At 35.7% G+C, this 24,555-nt stretch overlaps 2 protein-coding genes across 2 annotated transcripts in view; both read left to right on the top strand.

Moving 5' to 3' along the window:
• LOC129244361 (death-associated protein kinase related) overlaps positions 1 to 4,787 on the top strand; it is a 44,397-nt gene extending 39,610 nt beyond the window's left edge. The window contains exon 9 of the mRNA XM_054881981.1: positions 3,307 to 4,787. Within this exon, the coding sequence (XP_054737956.1) occupies positions 3,307 to 4,592 (1,286 nt within the window). The 3' untranslated portion in view covers positions 4,593 to 4,787. The remainder of the gene's footprint in view (positions 1 to 3,306) is intronic.
• Positions 4,788 to 9,522: 4,735 nt separating this feature from the next.
• On the top strand, positions 9,523 to 20,766 carry LOC129244360 (uncharacterized). Its single transcript, XM_054881980.1, has 4 exons — positions 9,523 to 9,824; positions 19,788 to 20,226; positions 20,311 to 20,539; positions 20,594 to 20,766. Exons 1-4 carry the CDS (start codon positions 9,523 to 9,525, stop codon positions 20,764 to 20,766), a joined length of 1,143 nt encoding a protein of 380 aa, XP_054737955.1.
• The last annotated feature ends 3,789 nt before the right edge of the window (positions 20,767 to 24,555 follow it).

Genomic DNA, 24,555 nt, shown 5'->3' with positions numbered 1-24,555 from the left:
ATATAGTTTGACACCATATTTGTGTTTTTTATTCTTTATGTTTTGGCGGAAAAGCAATCTTCCCCGCCATAGCATCATGGATCCGTCAATACAATTATTTTTACTTGGTACATAGTTTTCACGCATAACATCGTTGAAATGATTTAGGATCGGTCTCACCTTGTATAATCTGTCGGTAGATGGTTGTGAGTTATCAACCAAATGAAAATAACGAAGTATCAACTGGAATCGATTGCGGCTCATATGTGTGCGACAAAAGTTTACATTATATAGCTTGTTTGTGTTCCAGTAATGTTCTATTGTTGGAAAAGTACAAGGTCCCATTCGCAATAAAAGTGCAATAAAAACTTTCATCTCTGTAGCACTTACGTCTTGCCAATTTGATATCCTTTTAGATTTTTTTATAGCATTTTGATTCTCATTTTCCAATGTTGCAATTTCTTGCGCAGCATATAAGTTAGTTTGTTCTACCAGTAATGCAAGAAACTCATCCGAAAAAAATAAATCCACCAGCGTTTGTACTGTAAAATTTGATGTATCTTCGAAAAGAAATAATTCAGGATTGTGTTGAACTTCTGTCCACAAATCATCATTCTCATTTGACGTTGTTGCTTGAAAATCATCGTCATTATTATCAGATTCGGAGACGTCTTCAAGTTCGGAGATGACTTCATCTTCACTATCACTTGTATTCTCAGAAGGCTCATAAATGTCATTACTACCATCGCTGAAACCATCTTCTGAATCACTTAGATTTGCGTTGTACTCAATTTCACTTTGATTCAGTGACCTTTTCTTATCCATATTGGGTTCTTGATAATTATAACAGTAATTTTAGAGAATGTTTATAAATCTAAAAAGAAAGAAAATAATAATAAAATTATGATAATTATAATAAATAATAATAACTATAAAACAAAATACTATAGAAAGCAAAAATGATGTTTTTTTAGGGAAAAAAAGGACCTACCTACCACGAGATAATTCGTAGTGAGTTCTTTCCCAGACGCCAACTACGAGATAACTCGTAGGTCCTTTTTCTCTTTTAAAAAACATCATTTTTGATTTTTGATGATACCAATGATCTAGAAATAGAGTTTTTAGTAATATAATGTGAAAAAATCAAAATGTCATTTTTGGCCAGTTTTCTCAAAATGGCCTTGGCAGTCAACGTGTTAAAAAAAAACAATTTTCATCAAAATCTTCAACTTTTTAATCGGATTTCTTAGAAAAATTCTTGGTATGCAGTTTTGAAGCTGTAGTTTTGCGCCAGCTAAAAGTCAAAATTCGCTTACATTTTTGATACTTTTTTGTAGTGGTTTTTGCGCATTTTCTTCTATATGGAAAAAAAATTTAAAGCATTAGTTATATGGAAGAAAATGTGTATGTGTTGTTGTTGTTATTATTATTACTGCTGTGAATGCCACTGTACATTCATCTATTGGATGTATGCAATTTGTAAACTATGCACGCTTTATCTGTATTGTTGCTAAAACCTGATGAGTTCAAATTCAGGTTATTACATCCATTCGATGAATATTTCATAAGCACTTAGTATCAGTATTTTTTACAGATATTTTACTACTCACATGAAATTCTTTTACTACATTTCCATTAAAAATATTTTGTTGTGAAAAAATTCAAAACTTGTATGTATGTAGTGGTAATAATTATGTACGTTTCATCCGCATTTAAAATTTTCACATGTTTTCATGTAATTCGTGAAATATTATGCTAAAGTTTCACAAAAAACGTATAATAGTTAAACGAAATTCGTTGCAATTAATGAATACATCCAATAGATGAAAATTTAAAATTTTGATTTTTTAATACAAATGGCGCAAAAAATTGTTATAACTAATTACATGTACACATAATTTACATAAATAAAATAATGATTAAATACTTTTTCTAAACCACAATAAATAGTCCCAACTTTTAGTTAAAATGTCAGATGTTCGCAGCATAGAATTTATGAGTCAACATGCTTTCGATCACTTCATGAACTTCTAATGCCATTTTGAAAAAATTTTACTAACATTCACTTCTCTCAAACACTTTTAAACCTAGTTTCATCCAATAGATGAAAACGCAAAATCCAAGTCGAGCTATCAAAATATGTGCATAAAGTATATAAATTTAACATCACACTTATCAAATTATGTACATCACATCGTAAGCATTAGCAGCATGACATATAAATTCATCGCTTAGATGAACTCAGTCGGAGCAGATGGTGAGCACATTTTTCACGCACAAAAAAATTATGCCATGCTTTCAGAAAAAACAAGAACTAATTATATTTGAGAATTTTCAATGCTCTCTTTTCAACATTTATTGAATAAATACAATGTTAAGAGTACATTTATAACAATTTTCCTGCATAAAAAGAACGAACCACTTTCAGGAATAACGTGGTATTATAACTCATCCAATGGATTGATTATTCAAAATATTACATACGAATATGTAGTATAGAACGTACATAAGTTCATCCAATAGATGAAGAGGGAACATTTTACCTGCCCAAAAAAAACGATACATTGCTTGCTAAACTAACATGGACACATAATTTTTTTGAATCTGTTACTATCGCATTTCAGCATCCATTGGATGAATTCGTTCAATTGTAGGTACATACATATGCACATTTATTTGAAGGAATACCCTATTTTTCTTATTCATGTTTTTTCATCAAATGGATGATTATGTAGAGATTTTTTTTTAAGTTTTCTTGAACCAAATTTGGTAAGTTAATAATAAAACCAAATATTTACTTTATCCGCTTTCGTAATTGAGTTTTTCAAATGATATTTCTTCAAATCAACATGATTTTTATGAAACATCAATTAGAAGAACGAAAGATTTTTTGTTTTAATACAAACTGCTTAAAAGTGTTTAAATTTAATTTATTCGACTTATGCTCTTTGGCATTAATGAATTCATTCAAAGATTCATTTCAGTTCCATTAAAACAATTCGATATTCAGCTGATGCTATAGTTAATACATTTCTTCATCCATCAGATGAATATTCTCACCTCGTGAATAGAGCTCACCTCTTTCCTCATTTTATCTTAGCTATATAGTTTAGGATGCATGGTTTTTTGTTCCTATGTTCTATGCTTCTAAATCCGCAACTGATTATTGTTTTGCTTGTGCATGAAAATATTTAAAGCCTTTGGTTTAAAAAATAGACTATAATTTATATACATATAACCCTTTGCTTCTACGTACACAATGATTCCCTCTTTCATGTGATTAATTGCAATTCTGAATCTGTTCATCTCTCTTCTCGACTTCTGCAGTTTGCTCTCCTTCACCGTGCGAATCCATTGCCACGATAATCGATGATGATGTTTTCAGCAACGCCGATCCAGACAATGACAGCCCGAGTACGCTAGCCACGCCAATAAATGAATCGCGTGAGAAGCTCTTCCTCAGCAACGCCTCTCTAGCCGCAACAGCAGGCGGTGCGGCCTCCACACCGAAGAGCACAACGCCAACACCGCAACCGGCCATACAGTATGGACCGCAGCACCTGCTCGGACGTCATGGCTACTGCGATGAACTCAGCGGCAGCGGCACAAATCTCAATCAGCAAGAGCGCAGCATGAAGAGCTATTTGCACACTTTCGATCGACGCAACTCGGATACGAGTTATATGCTCGGACGTCGCGCTTCAGGTGAGCGCGTCAATTTGGCCGACGAAATACGCAAATTGTCCGATCATTTGCTAATGCTGGCGGAAATCAATACGAAACTCGGCAGCGAGACGAAGCTCGACGCGGACTCAAACAATAATAAGCAGAAGAAATCGAAAGCCAGTGGCGAGACGTCTAAAGTCAAAACGAGTACTGCTGCTAAGACGACATCAGCGAAGAAGGAAGCGACGACCACCAAACACAAATTGGCAACGTCCGCGAGCAGTGAGCGCACTAAAGTAACCAGTAGTACAACAACAACGACATCCTCTAGCACCACAACAAATGACATCAGCAGCAAGTCATCAACTAATGGAGTTAAATCGAAATTCAGCACGGTCTCAATGCGTCTACACCAATCTATCGAAGAGACACCGAAGCTAACCAATGGCGGTCCGAGTTTTGGTGTACCTTGGAAGTCTACTTCCACTACCACAACCAAAAAGTTTAAAAAAGTATCCATAGTAACGCACGATGAAAGCAGCACAGAAGCAGAGGAAAAACAAGAACACCGACAATCACACGAATCGGCTAGCATACGACGTGCTAAATTTCGCATCAATCAAATGTCACGCGATGTGCCAATCGGGGTGCCGAACATCCATCAGGCGGTCAATCTCGAAGAGGCCGCTAACACGACGAAAGATTGTCTACTGCATCTGCTCGAAAAGTACAATGAGACGAACCATTGTCGCAATCCCATGACGCGCCATCAAAGCATTAGCGTCGATTGGAATGTTAGCGACAATCTGGAGTATCGTTCCATGAGCTCCATCAATGCGTTCTTCCAGCGGCACAACAACACCGGCGAAAATGTGCGTCAACTGCAAGCGCAATTGGAGAGTAAAACTGGTGTGACAGGCGGGAGCAAGTCGACTGGTGGTGCTTAAAGCAACTGCAGCTCATCGCTGAACGGAAACAAGAAATCAAAGAGCAGCAGATAGGAAGGCAGCTAGTACGTCTGCGTCCATTCTAGTCTTCAAAACATTTTCGTTTTATTTTAAAAGCATATACAGAGAAATTTTATTTTATTTTTGTTTTCCTTTTTTGTCGTTAAGCTCTTGTTTTACTCTTGAATACTTAAATATTATTTCACATGTAATTCTATGTAAATTTATTAGGAAATTATTATTTAAATAAATAACTGATTACCGAAAAAATTTGACATTGTTCGTTTTACACATACGCCGATCTACGCCTAAAAACAGGATCTATCTAGTTTCTGGAATTTAGTTCAACTGTAAAGAAAGACAGATTAATATTTTTCAATGAATTTTTTTCTGATTGCAAAGTGTAAGTCTTGTCATTAAATGCCACACACCACCTACATATTTCAACTCCTGGATCGTCTCCACATGGATGGCATAATGTTTATACACAACGAGCGTCATAAAAATTCAATGGAGTCAAACTGCAGCTTCTCGGTGGCCAATTAGCATCACCAGTTTGGCAGATTATTGATTACACAGTGCGACAATTTTCAGGTAATCGGCTTGGGCCTAAACCAAACCAATTGCAAATTAAAGTACCCATGTGGAATAGTAAAACCCCAACTTGGTGTTGGTCCAGCGAGTTACAATTTTTTTACAATTTATTAAAGTTTCGCAATATTGATGAAATGCCATATTAAATGATATGGCAAATCTAGTACAAATATTGATTTTTCTAAATATCGTCGCAGTAGACTTTTAGTAAAATTCAATGAAACATTTTTTTTGTAGAACATTTTAACCCGCTGAACCCCACCGTTATGTGACTATTTAACCCATTCTTTCAAAAATTGTTCCAAAGCCCTCTTAAACTAGGTATTAAAGGGTTAATATGTTCGACAAAAAGATTCCTTAGAAAATTTTACTAGGAGTTGTCAAAGCCATTGGGCACCTACATATGGGTTAAACTTACTTGAAAAAAATGTAACAAAAAAATCCATATACATACATAAATATTGCATGCATTCATTTTAACTATACTCAGCTGCCATACATATGATTACCTGTGTGTAACATGATTATGATATGAATATCTACATATGTATGTATGTATGTATGTATGTACATATTTACAAATGGGTCCTTCCAAAGAAAAAATAATTATTATTAGAGTTTCTCAAAAGACTGAATGTGAGATACAAGTATTGTAGTATATTTTTGCCTCATTCACTCTCAGAACTCTCATTTTTGTCCTATTAGTTCACGAGCATGATTCAATGATAAAAGAAAACTCTAGAAATTTAGAGTAAAAGTGGAGGAAAAGTAATATTTGTAGAAAAAAACATTTCATTTTCAATATGGTCTGCTTACGAGCAACAACTCGCTAAAGACGCCGCTACGAATAGAAGGAGGATCTCGGCCAAACACCTAGCAGAATTGTACGTGCCAATTATTTATTTATTTTGAGCAAAAAAGTTTCATATTGGCGATATTTCGCAACTTCGTGATCGGTTTTAAATTTAAAAATTAATTCACAAAATAAAATCTTGGATTAAGTGAAATAATTTCTTGTTTTAATATTAGACAACGCAATTTCCGCTAATAACTTCTATTTGTATATGTATGTATGTCGATATTGATTTTTTTGTTCAGATACGTAATAAATAAATACATGTAGAAAATACCGTTTTCTATTATTTTATACTTTCATTAGAAGAAAAGTTATATGTAGCACTGAGAACTTTGATTTTTCGAGTGTGCCAATACCTTTTGGCTCACTGTGTGCACATGTATGTATGCATATACTTACATACATACATGTGTATGTATGTATGCGTAAGTATATAAGCATTCCTCATAACACGTACGTATGTATGTATGTGGTAGGTCAATGTATTATATTTATTCTGAAAAGATGTCAATTGAAATACGATAACGGGCGTTTATGGCATTGAAGAGCTGGCGTACTAGCAGAGTAATCGTTGTGATTCATAGGAAATCGCCAAGAGAAACCAAATGCATATAATTCGGCATTCCGAGAAAGTGGATTTGAAAATAACATGTCTTTCCGGGAATCTCTAATTTGAAGCAATAACACGGCACAGAACAAGGCGAATTGAGTATTGAAGGGGCGCCATTCAAAAAGCAGTTGCTTTATTTTTCGCACTTTTAACAAGTCTGACGTCAGCTCCCTTCGCAATACAAAACAATCAAATGGAGGACGAATTACATATTTGGGAAAATTCAGTGAATGACCTGGTAATATTTTGATTTGTGACATTAAAAAAAATAAAATAGAAACGAAGGGCGGTGTGTTAAATTGTTAAAGCACAAATTAATATAAAGCCACGAAATGCAGTTTCCTTGCGTTTTATGGGGGGGACACTTGCAATAGAGTGTGTGTGTGTGTGGCAGCAGCCTAAAGTTGGGAAAACTCCGGGTCATTTCTTTACGTACAACCGGCTGTTATGGAAATGTCTTGTGTTTGGTTGTTTCCATTGCTTTCGCCTACTCTTCTTCTTCACAAACAAGTAAATCTCCTTTTTTTTGTTCGTTTATTCATGGGCTCTTACGACACGGCGAATTCGGAAAGCGCAATCTTGTATTATATCATTCTTGATCACAGAATACAATACTGGAAGGCGAATTGAATACATTCATAGGGAAATGCAAGAAACAAGGCGAATTCATATAAGAGGGTGTAACTAAAACTAATTGAAGCCCATTTCAAAGCGTTTTAATGAAGTGATATGTATCTTTGTTTTTATAAAGAATACAGAGTTATAGGTAATTGCGTTTCTAAATTTCTCTTCACAGGTAAATCGCCTTAAAAGTAATTAAAGTAAGTGTCCATTTACCCAGGGAAACATTTAGAAATATTTTACTCGTAGCAAAAGGATGGTCGGGGAAGATACGGAGATTTTTTCGCCCGTACTGGCGACAGGCTTTGCGCTTCTTATACGTATTGTCAATCTTAAAGTTGACTGTAAAACAATTTTCGGCAGTTGCTTGAATCGTTTTCTTCTTTGTGGGAGTAAGTTCTGGATCTGGCAGGATCTAAGATGAAAAGCATTAGAACGGTGCTTGTGAAATGCAAGATGATATTTGCAAGTAAAGTACATTTAATTTACTTATGGGAAATGTTCATGTTGAATTCTACATTTTTTTCCAATTCAAGATGCACAAATTAATTTTAAGTATTTATATATGAAGTATTTTTAACTAAATTTTTGAAGTGAAACTTCTTTAGGCGCGTCGGGGGCCCCAAGGCAGATTGAAAATAGGCGAGTGAAACGGTAAGTTCGGAGCGTTACCGAAATCCGTCAAATGGGCGGGGCCAAGGAGCAGCTGCTCCTTCCCACTCTCGCCTATTCGCTCTCTCTGTCGCTCTCTCTTCTAGAAGATAAACCAGTGCAAAAATGCAAACGTCTCTAGCACACCCTGTAGCGAATAATTTCGAAATAATATGAACTGAAATGTATATAGCACACAAGTAAGCATTGAAGTAGACTGGCGACATGCAGGCAACCGACAATCGACAACTGACAACGGGTATTATAGATAGCCATAGCCCGTGCAAATGAGTGCTGTGTGTGAGTATCAGATAAAGCGCCGATTGAATGTGTGTAAGCGGGAAAGCAATAAGAAACTGCTGTGAAGTAAATAGATGGTAGGTATGGAGGAGACGAAGCGATACAATGAGTGCGTTTGCCAAACGAGTGACGATAGTTGAAGTAGAAGGTTGTAAAATGAAATTTCAACCGTTTCGGTGATCAAAGCAAATTGATTAACGCGCCAAAAGTAGGCAAAAAATACCATTGGAAGTGCAAAGAAATGTCAGCGTCAAGTGCAACACTATGAAAACCTGAATTTAACACGAGAGAGGGGGGAGAGATCTAAACTGGGGCTCCGATGCATGGAACAACCAACTTAGAAGTTTCACTTCTACCGTGCGTGAGTCTGACAGACCCTAGTTTTTTTATTTTTTTTTATTCAAGTACAAAAATTTATATTATATACATATATGTAAATAAAAAAGAAAGTATTTATTATTTAACCAATCCAGTTGACAAACCTTCTCCGCCTTACATGTTCACGAATTATAGAATATATCCAAACCGGAAGATGCCAAAAAAGTAAACGTAAAAAGCAACGTATGTTGCTCAAAACACTTTTGCCTGTGCGACCGCGAATGAAACTTTTTCGTGTCTCCCTTCCAGATGTCTTTGTGTGTAAATCGGCACTAAATAATTAGTCGACTTAAAAGTAAGTGATTGCGTTGTTCGATTTCGCTGTGGCGTCATGCTCCGAGAATATATAAACAAAAAGAAGGGAAATTACCTGTTTGCGAAGGTGAAGAGTAGGGGAAAGTATAGAAATAGAAACCACCAAACACAAGACATTTCCCGTACGTAAAGAAATTTCTCGGATTTTCCCCAACTTAAGGCTATTGCCCCACACACGTCTGCAAGCGACGTCTTCCCTATAAAAACGTAAACAAACTGCATTTGGTGGCTTTATATTAATTTGTGCTTTCACAATTTAACACGCCGTACTTCGTTTTATTACGTTTTTTTTTAATGTCACAAATGAAAATATTACCAAGTCAAGTATTTTTGTTTGTTTTGTATTGGAAAGGGATCTGACGTCAGACTTGTCAAAACCGCGAAAAATAACGTAACTGGTTTGGCAAGGCAGCACCTATGCTACTCAATTCGCCTTGTATTGATTCAAATGAAACGAACGGCCAAAGGTGGAAATTCGCCTTGAAACGGCCAAACGGAAATATTTTCGCAAGTTTGGTTCAATTGTTCAACGAGCGTGATAAAGATCAGTAATTTTACTTTCAATAACGTTCTACTTAAATATAATACAGTCCACTATTTTAAAAATGTGTAAAAACCAATTAATAAAAGCTATAGGACGTTACTTGAATGACGACGTTTTGGATGAAAACCCCGACTGGTTGAAATTTAGTTATAGTTGGGCATCATCACTAGAGGATACTCAAGAAATTCATGTAATCTACGAGGCGAACCAAACAGATGGAGATTTAAGCGAGCATAGAACCTGTACTTTACCAATTGTAAGAAACAAAAGCTCAAATGGGAGCAATTCACGGGAGTCCTCCATGTATTTGAAGGTAATACCTGAAATGCAACACGGGGAAAATAATATAAGATTCGGCCCAAGGTGAGTATAGTTTTTAATTATTTATTTATTTATTTTTTTTTTGTGTTGGCTTTCCATTGCTGCCACGATAAAGTTGTTTATAATGTCTAAATGCGTGAACCGAATTTAAAAATTATAACACGCAAATGTAGCCTTTTGATTTACATATATTAGTTTTTATAAATTACAATTAAGAATTAATAGAAATATTTAACGTTAAAAATACTTGTTTTTGTTTTTTTTTTTTTTGCATAAGCTTGAAAAATGCCCTATTACACACGCTTATTTTACTTAACCCTAGAAGGGCATTCATATTTTTAGTACACTAAAGACATTCTTCGTCGAAACGACAACTCTTTAAGCTTTCTTCAGATTGCACCTACGCTCAAAAAGAATAAAATATAAATGCAGTATTTTACTCTGAATATTTGTTTAATAGTTTATTTTTTTAATATAATATAAAACTTAAAATTTAAAGTATTCATTTTCAATAAAAAATTTTGGCTGGAATTTAGAACAATGTATATTTTGGAATTTCTGGCAAACTATAATGTTTTTTTAATGAAACTTGGTGGAGATGTTAGTGAGGTGTTAAGGAACACTCTTTATAACTTTAAATTATTCGGGAAATAATAATTTTTTAATTATTTACATTCAAAATGCCCTCGGGAACATCACTATAATTTGCCACATTACACTCTATATTTTTTAACATTTCACTATAAATCACCAAATATACACTCACACGCGTGTTTTTACCGATTTTTATGCTAATATTCTAATTATATCTATTAAAATTAAATGCAAATACATTTGCCTATGCAATCACATTCCAATTTTAAGCGCGAATAAGAAGAAGATTGGAGTTACAACAGTATGGTGTTGCCGGATGCCTGCAAATGAAAACAAAAATTAAGTACTTGAGTTTAGTGTTAATGATGGGAATGGGTGTTATTGTGCCTGCTTACTACATACACGCATATGACGTTTTAATTTTGGGTTCAATGGTTTTAACACGGAAAGGAGTTTTACGCAAAAATACTGTGGATTGCGTAGCCGGAGTTGGACTGATGAGGGTTATTTTTTTGAAGCGCGGCCGAATGCCGCCCACGCGAAAAGGAGTTCTACGCAAAAATACTGTGGATTGCGTAGCCGGAGTTGGACTGATGAGGGTTATTTTTTTGAAGCGCGGCCGAAGGCCGCCTACGCGATAGGAAGTTCCACGCAAAAATACTGTGTTAATTAATTTAATTTAATTTTAATTACTTTATTATTTTTTGTGATACGCTTAATATCATTGTTTTTAAGTTTAAATGAGTTGTATGTTTTTATATTCAAAATTATTTCCCAACTTTAAATTACAGCAAAAAATACTGCAGTTTTACAATGAACCTTCCACTGAACATCCCTGCGTGCGAACTTCGTTTTCATTTCAGGTGTATGGCAACACCAACTTTTCGCTAAATTATAGAACTTTAACATTAAATTACTTAAAAACTATAAGCCTCCGGCAGGTTCTGTTTTCAGTTTTAAGATGGGGATACACCCCTCTATCACCCGCTTTTTACCGTTTTTTCCAAAGCGATAGACATTATACTAAATTCTAGCCCAAAAAAGTAATATTAATCAAATTAAAATTCATTAATACTTTAAAAAGGTGCATTTTGTGCTTAAAACTGAAAATAAAACTCTGTTTTATAAGTCTTTAACTTTATTTTGCACATGAGGCACAGAGATCGATTTTATGCTCCCTACACAAGCTTTTTTGACAATTAGCGCATGAAGATTTGGTGATTCGACGTTTGGATTATGGCCAAATCGCGAAAATCTTTCTTTTTGTGCTTACTGATACCTATCGACTGTTTTCTGCATTCTCATTATGTTGAACTAGTCCGCTTTGTATATTTACTGCCGTTTTTAAAGTTACCACATTAAGTGTTTTTGAATGAGAGCAGAGTGTAAACCTGTTATAAATTTTCTGCTACTAAGTGGTTTCTATTCTAATTGGAACATATCATGGGTGTATATAACATATCTATTTATATAAGCCATATTGAGTATACCAAAAAATACTGCCATTGGCCAGCGGTTGGTTTTTGGAGCGCACTGTACATTTGGTCGAAGGTGTAGACACCATTTTTTGTTGAAGTGTAGAACTCGATCATATGTGGCTTCTTTGTCATGCTATTCATAGTTTCATTTTCATTGCATCAGGACAACAAATAAATTATTTTGGCTCATATGACAAGAGCGTCAGTTCGTTGTCAAAGACGAACATTGACGTGCCACCTTTTCGACCTTTTGCTGACTTTCATCTCTGGAGGTATCTCTCTTTTGTTCGATTGCAATGTTCAAACCAATGTTAATTTATATGGTTCTTTTAACACAGATTTAGCCAAGGAGACTGGAGTGAACCAATTATTCATGGTTGCATTTCGATTTGAGCCGTAGATGCTTTTTGTAAGGACATTAGAAATTTGAATCGGTTGTGAGTCATTGGGGATAGGTATTTTGATCCAGAGTAGGACTGATCAAATAACTCTCCAATTGAGAGGTGGTTATCCCAATTAATATACGATCGTGTGCTGATTTCGACTTTGGTCCACTCAACAATTTCTTCAATTATGGCGTCTATTGTAAAAAGTCTGAAAACTTATAGTGGATCCACAATATTTTTGTACAAGTGAGTAGGACCACGTACTTGATGTACAATATTTTGCCCATATCTATGAGACGTAGCTTTTTGCCTTGACCACTTATGACGCTTTTTTCCACGTAATATGGGTTTTGAGAAAGTGATTATATCAGACTTTTCAAGCAACACATTCAACGGAATATCGTCCTTGTCTGCAGGAACCTCTTCAGAAGAATTTTCTTCGTCCCTTAGCTCTCCCAGGTGTGTCTCAAGCTCGCCAATGGCATAAACATCTTCATCCGAATCTATTAAGTCATTGTCTTCAGCAAGAAACGTTTCAATTTCCTCGTCATTTAAAAAGGCTTGTTTTGTCATGTCGAGTTGAATTATATAAAAGTTTTTAAGACAAAAAAAGTCATAAAAACGATATATTATTTTATTGTAAAAGTCACACAAAAGGCATTCCTAGTCGTTTCGACGACGCACATTTTTTAAAACGGTACTTCCAAGAGCGTACGCTCCCAACTAAAGCTCAGCAACGACTAAAAGCTGTAAGAAAAAATAAAGAAAAACAATGAACAAAAATTATGATAAGCAGTGAAATTCAATCGAGCGTCGTCGAAACGACGAAGAATGCCCGTTAGGGTTAAATACAAACAGAAAAGAAACAATATTCACTTATAAACACTCTTTATTAATTGAAAATTCGATTTAAAGCTATTTTTACTAAATAATACTACAAATTCTAATATTATTAACACTAGAACTACGAACCGGTCAAAATGACCGGTTGGAACATTTATTTCCCATTTCCTCTTAAATATTCCAATTACATTTTTTTCGATAATGTCATGATTTTTATTAAATTTGTGTATAGAATAATATTATAGATTATTTTGTTCTTACGCTTCCAATTTTCAGAGTTAACTATGTGTTATATCTAAATATACGAACCGGTCATTTTGATCGGTCATAAAAATATCATGAATACTTTTTGTATATTCTTGAAATATTCTTTTTGTCATATGTTTGGAATCGTTCATTCAAAATAGTCAAAACTGCTACATACCGGGACAAAATATTACCATCGACGAGCAATTAATTCCAACTAAAGCGAGATGCCAATTCACGCAATATATGCCGAACAAACCTGATAAGTTCGGCATAAAATTTTGGTTGGCATCTGATGTCAAAAGTAAATTTATTATAAATGGTTTCCCGTATTTGGGAAAGGATGCAACAAAGGAATCGTCAGTTCCCTTGGCTGAATTTGTAGTTCTAAAATTAATGGAGCCATATACCAATTCTGGAAGAAATGTAACGACAAACAATTTTTTCACTAGCCTATCACTAGCTTCAAAATTATTGGAGAAAGATACTTCTTTAGTTGGAACTATTCGCGCAAACAAAAAAGAATTGCCAAAACTTGCGAAACAAAAAAAAGATAGTTTACCTCGATTTTCATCTGTAATTTATAGAACAAACAATGCCACTTTGACAATATATAAAAGTAAGCCATCAAAAAAAGTTCTTTTGCTGAGTACGAAACATAATTCAGTTAGCATTGAAGAAGATAAAAAAAGATGCCTGAAACTATAAAATTTTATAAAAATACTAAATACGGAGTAGATGTTGCCGATCAAATGGCCAGGAAGTATAGTGTGAAGTCAGGATCACGAAGATGGCCTCTGCAAATATTCTTCAATATTCTCGACTTAGCTGCAATAAATGCATGGATTCTGTACAACGAAACAACTGGAGAAAATATATCAAGAAACAATTTTTTGTTTCAATTAGTAGAAGAACTTTCAGGAAAGCATGAAGACTCATCGGAACTGGAATACTTGAACAACCCCTTGAAGAGTCCTGAAAATTTGAACATACAAAAAACTTGTCAAATAGGTTTATGCAATGAGAATAAATCCGCAAATATCTGTGCTCGTTGCCAAAAGTATGTTTGTGGCAAATGTACTTTTAAAAAACTTTTAATATGTAAAAATTGTAGTACATAGAATCTCTATGTTATGTAATTTTGTTTTTTATGTTATGTAATTACAATAAATGAATAAAATATGTTTCTTTTGCTTGAAAATTTAATTATCTTATGAATTTTTAGTTTTATTTCTAAATTTTTACTGTTTTGTGTAGTTAATTGAAATAGGTATATGGTAAATCTTCGTAGTTCTAGTGTTAAAAATTACGTTTGTAATTAGGGGTGGGATTATTTTCGAATAATATTCGAATAAACATTATTCGAATAAAACGAATAATACTATTCGTTTCAAATAATTCGAATAGTTCATTATTCGAATACCTTACTATTCGAATACCTCACTATTCGAATAGTTTACTATTACTATTAATAGTTTACTATTCGAATACCTTACTATTCGAATACCTCACTATATATTCATTTACATCAGGGAGAAAATGCTTTTAAAAATATAAAGATTACATTGGCCCTTCTCATGGTGCATGCACTTGTACATAAACCGATTAGTAGTCCGCTAATCTAAATAAATATTTACCAAAAATATTCGAATAGTGAACTATTCGAATAGTGATGTATTTGAATAGTAAGGTATTCGAATAGCATTATTCGAATAAACGAATAAAAAATTCGAATAAATATTATTCGAATTACGAATACCTCTCGAATAAAAGATTTTATTATTCGAATAGTCCCACCCCTATTTGTAATACCATGCAGAATAAAAGTGACCCAGTCAACCAAAAGGGAGCAATTCTTAAATTATTAGTTTTACAATGTAACCATAACTTAATTAGCACACTGATTCTTATATTATTTATTTTAGAAAATATAAAAAATGAATATTTTCAGATGTAAGTAAAGAAAACGTACCGTTTCGCAAGAAACAATATTAAAAAAAGAAATGTTTTTACAAATACTGAAAATTTGGAATATTCTAAATTTTTGCTTACAGTTACAAAAAAGAAAAAATTTATAAATAGTGAAATAGTACAAAATCGGACAATTTTTTAGCCCAAATTTTCGCCACTTATAAATTTTAAGATAAAACAACATTTTCATAAGTGGTATGAACTATAAAACCTTACTTTAAATCCTTGCTGGGTCAACAATCGCTGTATACACTTCTTTTCAACTGTATTTCAGTACAAGCTGCAACCACTGGTAAAACAACTTATTTTTAAACTTTTTCTGGGGGTTCTATAGGAACCTTAGGGGGTTGAGACTTTCATAGTTCTGTATAATGGTGTGACCTTGCACTTTCTAATGGGCGGGTGGGTGTTGTTACCCATTTTTTATTTTTATTTTTTTGTATTTTTGTTCTTTGTATTTTTTTTTATATTTTTTTTTTAATATTTTTTTTTTTTTTTTAATATTTTTTTATATTTTTTTTTAATATTTTTTTTAATATTTTTTTAATATTTTTTTATATTTTGTTTATATATTTTTTATGTATTTTTTATATATTTTTTTTTTATATATTTTTTTTTTATATATTTTTTTTTTTATATATTTTTTTTTTTTATATATTTTTTTTTTATATATTTTATTTTATATATATTTTTTTTTTATATATTTTTTTTTATATATATTTTTTTTTATATATATTTTTTTTTATATATATTTTTTTTTATATATTTTTTTTTTATATATTTTTTTTTTATATATTTTTTTTATATATTCTTTTTGTTTTTTTTCTGGCTAGACCGGGACAACTGCACAGCAAATGCCTGCTCGATACTTCCTCATCTTCGTACTCGTATCTGGTCGTTTTGAGAAACCCCGAGCCGACGTGCATGAGTGCCCAAAAGGCAGTGGCCGGTGATAAGAGATATTATATGCCTTAGTTCGTGTTTCGCAAGACTTATAAGGGTTTTTGTCTGTTTCAGATTGTAGGATGGCCAGATTTGTCTGGTCGTAACGCAAGTAGTTTCCACTCGCCATCTCCGATCAGCAATGCTGTGAAATTCTCGATCAATGATCATTTTACATGTTGAGAGCGGAATGTGGATTGTGGGTAAGTTACTAACAATTGATTGCGCAGCTCCAGCTCTTGCGAGCTCATCAGCTTTGCAGTTACCTTCGAATCCACTGTGACTCGGTATCCAAATAACTTGGACAGCATTCTGAACACTTATTTCGTTAAGAGATAAGAGACAGGATCGAACCACATCTGAGTGGGTATAAGAGGAGCTGAGTGCTCGAACGGCCGCTTGACTGTCAGTGAAAAAGCGGATATCCCCTAGTGATATTCTCTTTTCTAAGATAGTTTTCGCAGCATACCAGATAGCGCATACTTCCGCTTGGAATACACTACAGTAGTCGGGTAATCTAAATGACAGATTGTTGTGAGGGGAATTGGAAAAGATTCCAAATCCCACTTTACCGTCTTGTTTTGAACCATCTGTATATATAATCAGAGGGCCATCGATTTCGGTAAGATTTGTCTTCCATTCTTCCCTAGTTGGAAGTGAACAGGAGAATTGCAAGGGTGGTGATGGAAAACTTACATGATAGTCTATGTCGGAAGAGATAACAGTGTTCCTGTTCATTATGGCCGAATGGCCAAGATACTTATTCCATTTCGATATAGCCTTCATGCGTGTCGCTGCTTTCACTGCAATCGCTTTGCCAGCCAGATCGATAGGGAACAAGTGAAGCAACGTATTTAGAGCCTTAGTAGGTGTTGTACCTAAGCATCCTGTTATCAGGAGGCAGGCTGTTCTTTGAACTCGATCAATTGTGGCTACTCTACACCGTTTTTCGAGTGCTGCTGGTGCACCATACAACCACACCGTAGAAGAGTATCGGTTTGATGATCGAGGTATATATCCAACAAATGATCCGAGGTGAAAAACCCCAGGTTTTGCCGATAGCTTTCTTACAAGTATAAAGAGCTATGAAAGCTTTTTTACATCTGTTTTCGATGCTCAATTTCCAACTCAACTTCCTATCTAGAATAACTCCTAGATATTTATGGTAGCTGAATCAGATAGAAGTAATCTGTTATCCCATTCGTCTGTTATTTTAGATTGGTTAAAGAGTTTCCGAGTTCGATTGCGAAGTTCTGAGATTTCAGGAGTCCACCAAAATGGTTTATGCTTACCTCCTGTTTTTGTCAGGGGACAAGATTGACGAGCTGCGCTGTTTATCAACGCTCCAGTCCTGCACCAGTTGTGTACATGATTCGCTAGCAAGAGTAATACCTCTCTTCTAGACGAGTTAAGAAACGTAGGGGCATCACCTCTATTACATATATCAAGCTTATTCGCTAGAATGTGATCAAAGAGTTGCTCACCTCGTGTGTTGTTGTTTGTACTACCCCAAACAATATGATGTGCATTAGCGTCTGCTCCAATAATGATGCGTTTCTGGTTCAGATGCGCCGTATTGACGAGCCCTCTCACTGCTTCAGGAGGAGGCGCCTCCGCTGCGTCGTAAGGCATGTAAGCCGACACATTCCAAATCGGGCCGTGGACAGCTTCAACCTCTATGGCAGTGGTGTCAGCATTGCTAAAGGGAAGAAGAAAAGCATTAATATGTTTTCGAATGAGAATACAAGAGCGCGATCTGACGTTAGCCTCACCTTGAAACAAGGTGTAGTGCCTATCTTTCAGGCCGCATATCTTGTTGTTTGATATCCAAGATTCTTGGATGAGAATGATGTCTTCTCTGAGGTCAGAGAGACGAAGAATGAGGGCTGCTGAGGTGAGCATTCAACACCGTTAGATAAGCATTCAATGACTGTGGCGGTCGCGTCATCACCGCTATCTAAAAGTCTATCTTCGTCCTCGAGTTGAATATTGAATAAGTTTCCCACAAGTTCGCTGTTTGATTCCGAGTCGGACTCAATCGTCGAAGCTTGAGAGAGGCTTATCGACATCCATCTCGGGGGCCGCTGTACTCTCTTCGTTGGGTGCGAGGAGATTTTTCGGCTGATAGGTCCAGATGGTAGTGGTGATGAACCCGAATGCCACAATCCCCTTGCGGTCGTCCAGTGCTTGAACGCTTTTCTGGTCCAGGAGCAGCGTGACATGTCTGGAGTTTCCTGAAGGCTCTTCCACCTTAACTACCCTCCAGTTTTCGGGGGGTAGGTTCGGGTTTCCGATCATCAGTAACTCCAGGATGGTTTCCGGATCGGATGGCTCTACAGGTATTCTTGCTCTGCCGCGAGGTTTGTTGGGAATTTCGCTCTTTTTGATGAGTTGGAGATTCGCCCCGGGCCATAGCTCGCCGAGTCGGTCGAGGGCCTTACCGTACAGGCTGACAAAGCGTTGATCTGAGCACGCGATCAACTTGACCCTTGCTTGGAACCAACCCGCGTCACAGCAGAAAGGAGGGGTCCTGGGTTCTGCTTCAGAACGTAAAGGTAGCCCAACTGAAGTTTTGTCTCCACAATCTTCCAGTTTGATGGAGAGATGAAACCGTCAGGGTGGCTCTTGTCCACCACCGCCATGACCAGACTATCTCTGGCAACTTCACAGAACTTGCGTAATTTGACCTCAGAGGCAGTTTTATGCTTCTTGGGTTCGTTGGAACTAGGAGGATGCTCTGAAGACCGCTGCCGCTTAGCTGCACTCGGTCTTTCTCTGGACGCCTCATACTTCCGAAGGAACTCCCGGGCCCAATCGAGAGTTGACTTTTGTTGGACGGACAGCTCCTCCTTAGGGGTTTTGCCGAGCTTTTCCATAAGGAAATTGGCGCGTCTTCGATCTCTGTATCGACGGAGATGAGGAGGGATGGGTTTTCTGGAGACTTCTGTCCGACTTGTTTTCCCCAGTTTCTGGCAAAACAGATTTAGTGATCAATTGGTTCTCCGCAGCTGAGTCGGTTTAGCGAGCTCTTAGTGAGCACTTTCGCCACCGAAGGGGTGGTTTTTTACCCCGCCATGAGTTTGGTGGAGCCAAGAGGTCTTCCGCGTCGTGAAGGAATTTATTGTTTTTGATTTGTTGTTTGTTTCGTGTTTGTTGATTTATACATTTTTTGCGATGCGGTCACTCAACTGACGTGTCAGCAGTCGATTTAGGTAGGGAAATAATGGGGTTCGCCACGCCAGAGCCCTATGCCGTGGTAATATTTTTTATTTAGTTTTTTTTTAGTTTTCTTTTTTAGTTTTCTTTTATTTTTTTTATAGTTTTTTTTTATTTTTGTTTTAGTTTTTTTAATTTTATTTATTTTTTTTATTTGTTTTTTAGTTGTTTTTATTTTTTTAGCGTCTTTTTATATTTTTTTATATTTTTTAAATTTTTTTAGGGTTTATTTTTAGTTTTTTTAGTATTTTTTTATTCTTTTAGTTTTTTTATTTTTGTTTCTATTTGTTTATTAATAGATTTTTACATAACATTTAACATCTTTCCAGGTTCATTCATATGAACGAAACCTTCGTATTGCTGGAGGACTTGACCGTTCGGGATTATCGGAGCATCAATGGACATACAGGAATGGGATTAAACCTAGCGCAGGCTGCTTTGAGGAAAATGGCTCACTTTCATGCTGCCTCTATGGTGTATTTAAAAGGAGAGAATTCTACAGATTTCATACCAAGTGTTTCGGCATTAATTAGTAATGAGGACGTTGAAACTCGCATGGACATAGCCATTGAAATGATTGAGAAACATTTGCCGGAGTTTGAAGAAATCACTACAAAACTTCGCAGTTATTTGGAAACATTTCAAAAACGCCTTACCGATCTACTGCTTAAACAAAATTTGCCATACAAAGTCATCGCACTTGGAGATGCTTCCTTAAAAAATATGCTTCATAAATTTAACGAATGTGATGTGTCCGATGTTGTGTTTGTATGTCAATTTAATACACTTATACATACATATATTAGTATATATATATATTAACTTACTTTTTTTAATTGTCTCTTTCGGCAGATAAACTTTAACGCTTGCTTTGTTGGCAGTGTCGGATACGACTTGAATATCTTCTTCAACACCAGTTTGGGTTTGAAAGAATTCGCACTTCATCGTTCCGAACTACTTCGTTACTATTATCACAATTTAAAAGCGGTATTAAGTTCAAAGGAACTCCGCGCTCCCGATTGGCAAACAATTGTAGATGAAGTGCGAGAATTTGAACATATTGGATTGTATGCCCTGCTATGTAAGATGCCTACTTGTTTTGTGAATTATTTAAAAAAATGGGTTGTGGTTCAAGATTCCGCTATTAAATATGGATTCGAAGAAGATTATGACGCATTATTCAAAAATGAAGAAGCAACAAAGTTGCTAAAATATGGTCTTGAACGTTTCTATGAACTTTTTTTGTGGGATGATAAGGCAGAAGAGGAGACTAAACAAGAGGAAATGTTTGGATTCGTCAAATTATAAAATAACAAGCTTTTAGGAGTGAATATGGATTTAGACCTGTAAATGCAGATCAGGTATTTCAACATTGAGGTGTTTCTCTTTTTTTTTTTTTTTTTTTTTTTTTGTTGAGGTTTGAAACTCAACAACAGTGTTTAATATAAATTCAAATGAGTGTATTGTAATTTGAAATTTGTATTTATCTACAAACATATGGACTATGTATGAGTGATTTGTACTATTTTTTCGTTTAAATTGATTACAGAAATAAAATTTTTTTAACGTTTTATGTTTACTTATGAATTAAATATCTGTCTAGGACCTTTTGGTTTCGCCATATTCAATTCCATCGTATACGAGGTACATTAGAAGAAAATAAGAGAAACCAAAGAAAGTATTTACTAGTGGGGTACAGAAAGGTGAAACCTTCATTAATATATTACTTAAATTCTATAGCATTTTGACTAATGGGAGGAACCCGAACAATTGCCTAAATCATACAGACCAATTAGTCTCAGCTCATTTTCCTTAAAACAATGGAATCAGTATATAAGAGAAAACAATCTAGCTAACTTCCCACTGCATCGACTTCAATTTGCCTATCAACAGGGAAAATCCACTGAGACTGCAATACACAGCCTGGTAACAGTTATTGAAAAGGCTATTGAGTCCAAACAGATAGCTCTATGTGCATTTATTGACATATGAGGAGCTTTTGATAACACTTCCTATAAGGCAATCTATAATGCCCTATAACTAAAGGAGGTACCTGAACCCATCACTAGATGGATAATATTCATGTTGAAATCTAGGACGATTAGCGCCGAACTAGAAGGAACAATCAAATCTATCAAAGCCAACAGAGGTTGCCCCCAAGGAGGCGTAATCTCTCCTCTTTTGTGGACTCTATTCATAGATGAACTTCTCCACAAGTTGAACAACCTAGGGTTTCACCCTCAGGGTTGCCCTGATGACGTAATAGTTTATGTATTAGGCTGGCATGAGGAAACCATTTCGGATCGCATGCAGCAAGCCCTTACAATAATAAACAAATGGTGCACGGAAAAAGGGCTTTCTATTCACCCATCCAAAACAGCACTTGTACCGTTTGCTAGGACAAGGAAAATAAATCTCAAATGTGCGATCCTGAATGATACAACACTTCAACTCTCGACAGAAGCGAGCTATCTTGGCGTCAGTCTTGACAAAACGCTTACGTGGAATTGCCATATTGAGAGAGTTACTTCAAAAGCCACAAGGGCATTCTTTGCCTGCACAAGGCTTTTTGGTAAGGCATGGGTACTAAACCCTAGAATGACCTTCTGGACATTCACCACAGTTGTGAAACCCATAGTCACTTATGCATCCTTAGCATGGTGGCCAAAGGTCAAGCAAAGAAAAGCAGTAAACGAATTAAACCAACTGCATCGCTTGATATGTGTTGGTATTACAGGGGCTACTAAAACATGTCCTACTGATGCATTGGGTGTGCCATATACCACCGCTTCCAATCTTGATTGAAAGGGAAGCTCGCGCGAGTGCCTTAAGATTAAAAGGTATATCTGAACTTAAAAGTGGGGATATGAAAGGACATTTAAAGATCTAAGAAGAGTTCCTACATAGTCCCATTCTTCATAGGGATGATATACTATCACCCAAACCAATAGTATTCAGGAACTTCCAAGTTATAATTAATAAACGCACAGACTGGAGAACTAATTCTATCACTTTCAAACTTGGCTCTCAGCTATGGTTTACTGATGGGTAAAAATTGGAAAATAGTAGAACAGACAAGCTACTCTCACTAAGCAAAGTAGATCTGCGTCTTTAACAGGGTATCTTACAGGTCACTGCAGCCTGAGGTATCATCTAAATAATATTGGTCTATCCGAGACCAATGTCTGCCGCTTTTGCGAAATGGACATAGAAAGTTCAAAATATGTGCTTTGTGAATGTCCTGCGTTGGGCAGACAGAGACTTCATCACCTTGGTGGTATCGTAGTATCTCCATGCAAGCTTTGGAACAACAAACCTAAAATTGTGCTAAAATTTTTAAAGAGCCTAAAACTCGAGGGTTACAAAAATAGGTCTTTCCCAATAGATCAGCTCTGATCGCAGTGAGTGTTGGCGCAACGAAGTAGTTTTCACTACCAACGTAGTCTTTAGTATTATATATATATTTTTGCATACTAATACTGTTTGATACATCCTTGAATTGTTCTACATTCCACATTCCACTTATTATATTACATTCCATTTTTGAACTCATTGTCAGTTACTTGTAAGCATTCAAAGAATAAACTACAAAAACTCGAACTCTGCTTTAAAAGGTTATGGGCCCAGACCCATCGTAAAGAAAAAAGTATAAACAGTTCAAACTAAAATAAGCTAGATTTTCCGCGGCGTGAAATAAAAAGAAAACGAAAAGTTTTCCGGCAACACGCGTAGTAAAAATTGCGAGCATGGCGGGAGTCGTTCGTATCGAGCCGCTGAATGCGGATAATTACGACACTTGGAAGCTGCATATACGTGCGGTTTTAATTAAAAACGATTTATGGGCATACATATGTGAACGGGAATAATGAGTGTCAGGCTGACAGAGCAGCCGCAGCTTTGTGGAAAACACATGACGAAAAAGCATGCGCCGACATCATGCTAGCAATAGGTTCAACAGAATTAAATCTAATTTCTGAATGTACAAGTTCACAGAAAATGTGGCAAAAATCAGAAACGACGTTCGAGTCGAAAGGCCCCGCTCGAAAGGCGACATTGTTGAAAAGAGTTGCGCTCTCACGTATGAAAGAGGGTGAATTGGTAAGAAACCATCTAAATGACTTTTTTGATGCCGTCGCGAGACTGAAAGAGGTTGGCGTTGAAATCGGTGATGAATTACTTGCAATTTGAAACATTCCGTTGTGCACTTGAAACTCGGGATGACTTGCCAAAGCCCGAAGTGTTGCGTGTAAAAATATTAGAAGAGTGGGAATCACGAAAAGCAAAAAATGAGCGAAGCGAGAGTGATGCTGAAAACAGTGAAGACCGCACGGAATCCCTTATCGCATGCCCTTACCGTGCACAAAAACTCCCCCCGAGAACAACTGCGTTCTTTTACCCTACAAGACAGTGCTGAGTACTTTCGGCAAAAATTCCAACACATTGACAAATATTTTATTAGTCTCTAATACATGCGCATTGACAAATTGAAAATTGTCGAATGAGCAAAAGAGATAACTAAATGTGAAACTCGCTGTTGAAATGCTAAATATATAATATACAATTTTATAATAATTAGTTTGTAAACAATAAATGAATATAATAATATGAATGTAATTTCGTTTTCGTCGTGTAATTTCGAATGAGGAGTTTAGGCCATTTGTGCTGATGAGTTTGTGATGACAACAATGAGGAGTTTAGGCCATTTGTGCTGATGAGTTTATGATGACAACAATGAGGAGTTTAGGCCATTTGTGCTGATCAGTTTCTTATGACAACAATGAGGAGTTTAGTATGCCTTTAGAGCAGGGCAGATATATTTTTCAGTTATAAGAAATTGCTATTGATAAAAGAGAGATAGAATATCACACCGACAAGGGGAAACTGTAAGAACTTTCCCACGGCTAGAACAAAAATGTGTAGTTGGATGATGATAGTGATGATGATAATATGAGTGCTAATATGATAGTCAGCTGTCTTGTAGGGTAATTGCATATTTACACAATACATCGGTTTGTGTGTGTAAGTGTTTGGTTGTATCTACACAATGTTGCCATTGATGTTTTTGCTTACACACTTTTTCACACATCCGCGTTATCA

Source organism: Anastrepha obliqua, chromosome 4 (assembly GCF_027943255.1).
Source record: "Anastrepha obliqua isolate idAnaObli1 chromosome 4, idAnaObli1_1.0, whole genome shotgun sequence".
In the NCBI taxonomy this organism is placed as follows: domain Eukaryota; kingdom Metazoa; phylum Arthropoda; class Insecta; order Diptera; family Tephritidae; genus Anastrepha; species Anastrepha obliqua.
The sequence above is the reverse complement of the archived record's forward strand: the minus strand, read 5'-3'. Positions and strand labels throughout refer to the sequence as shown.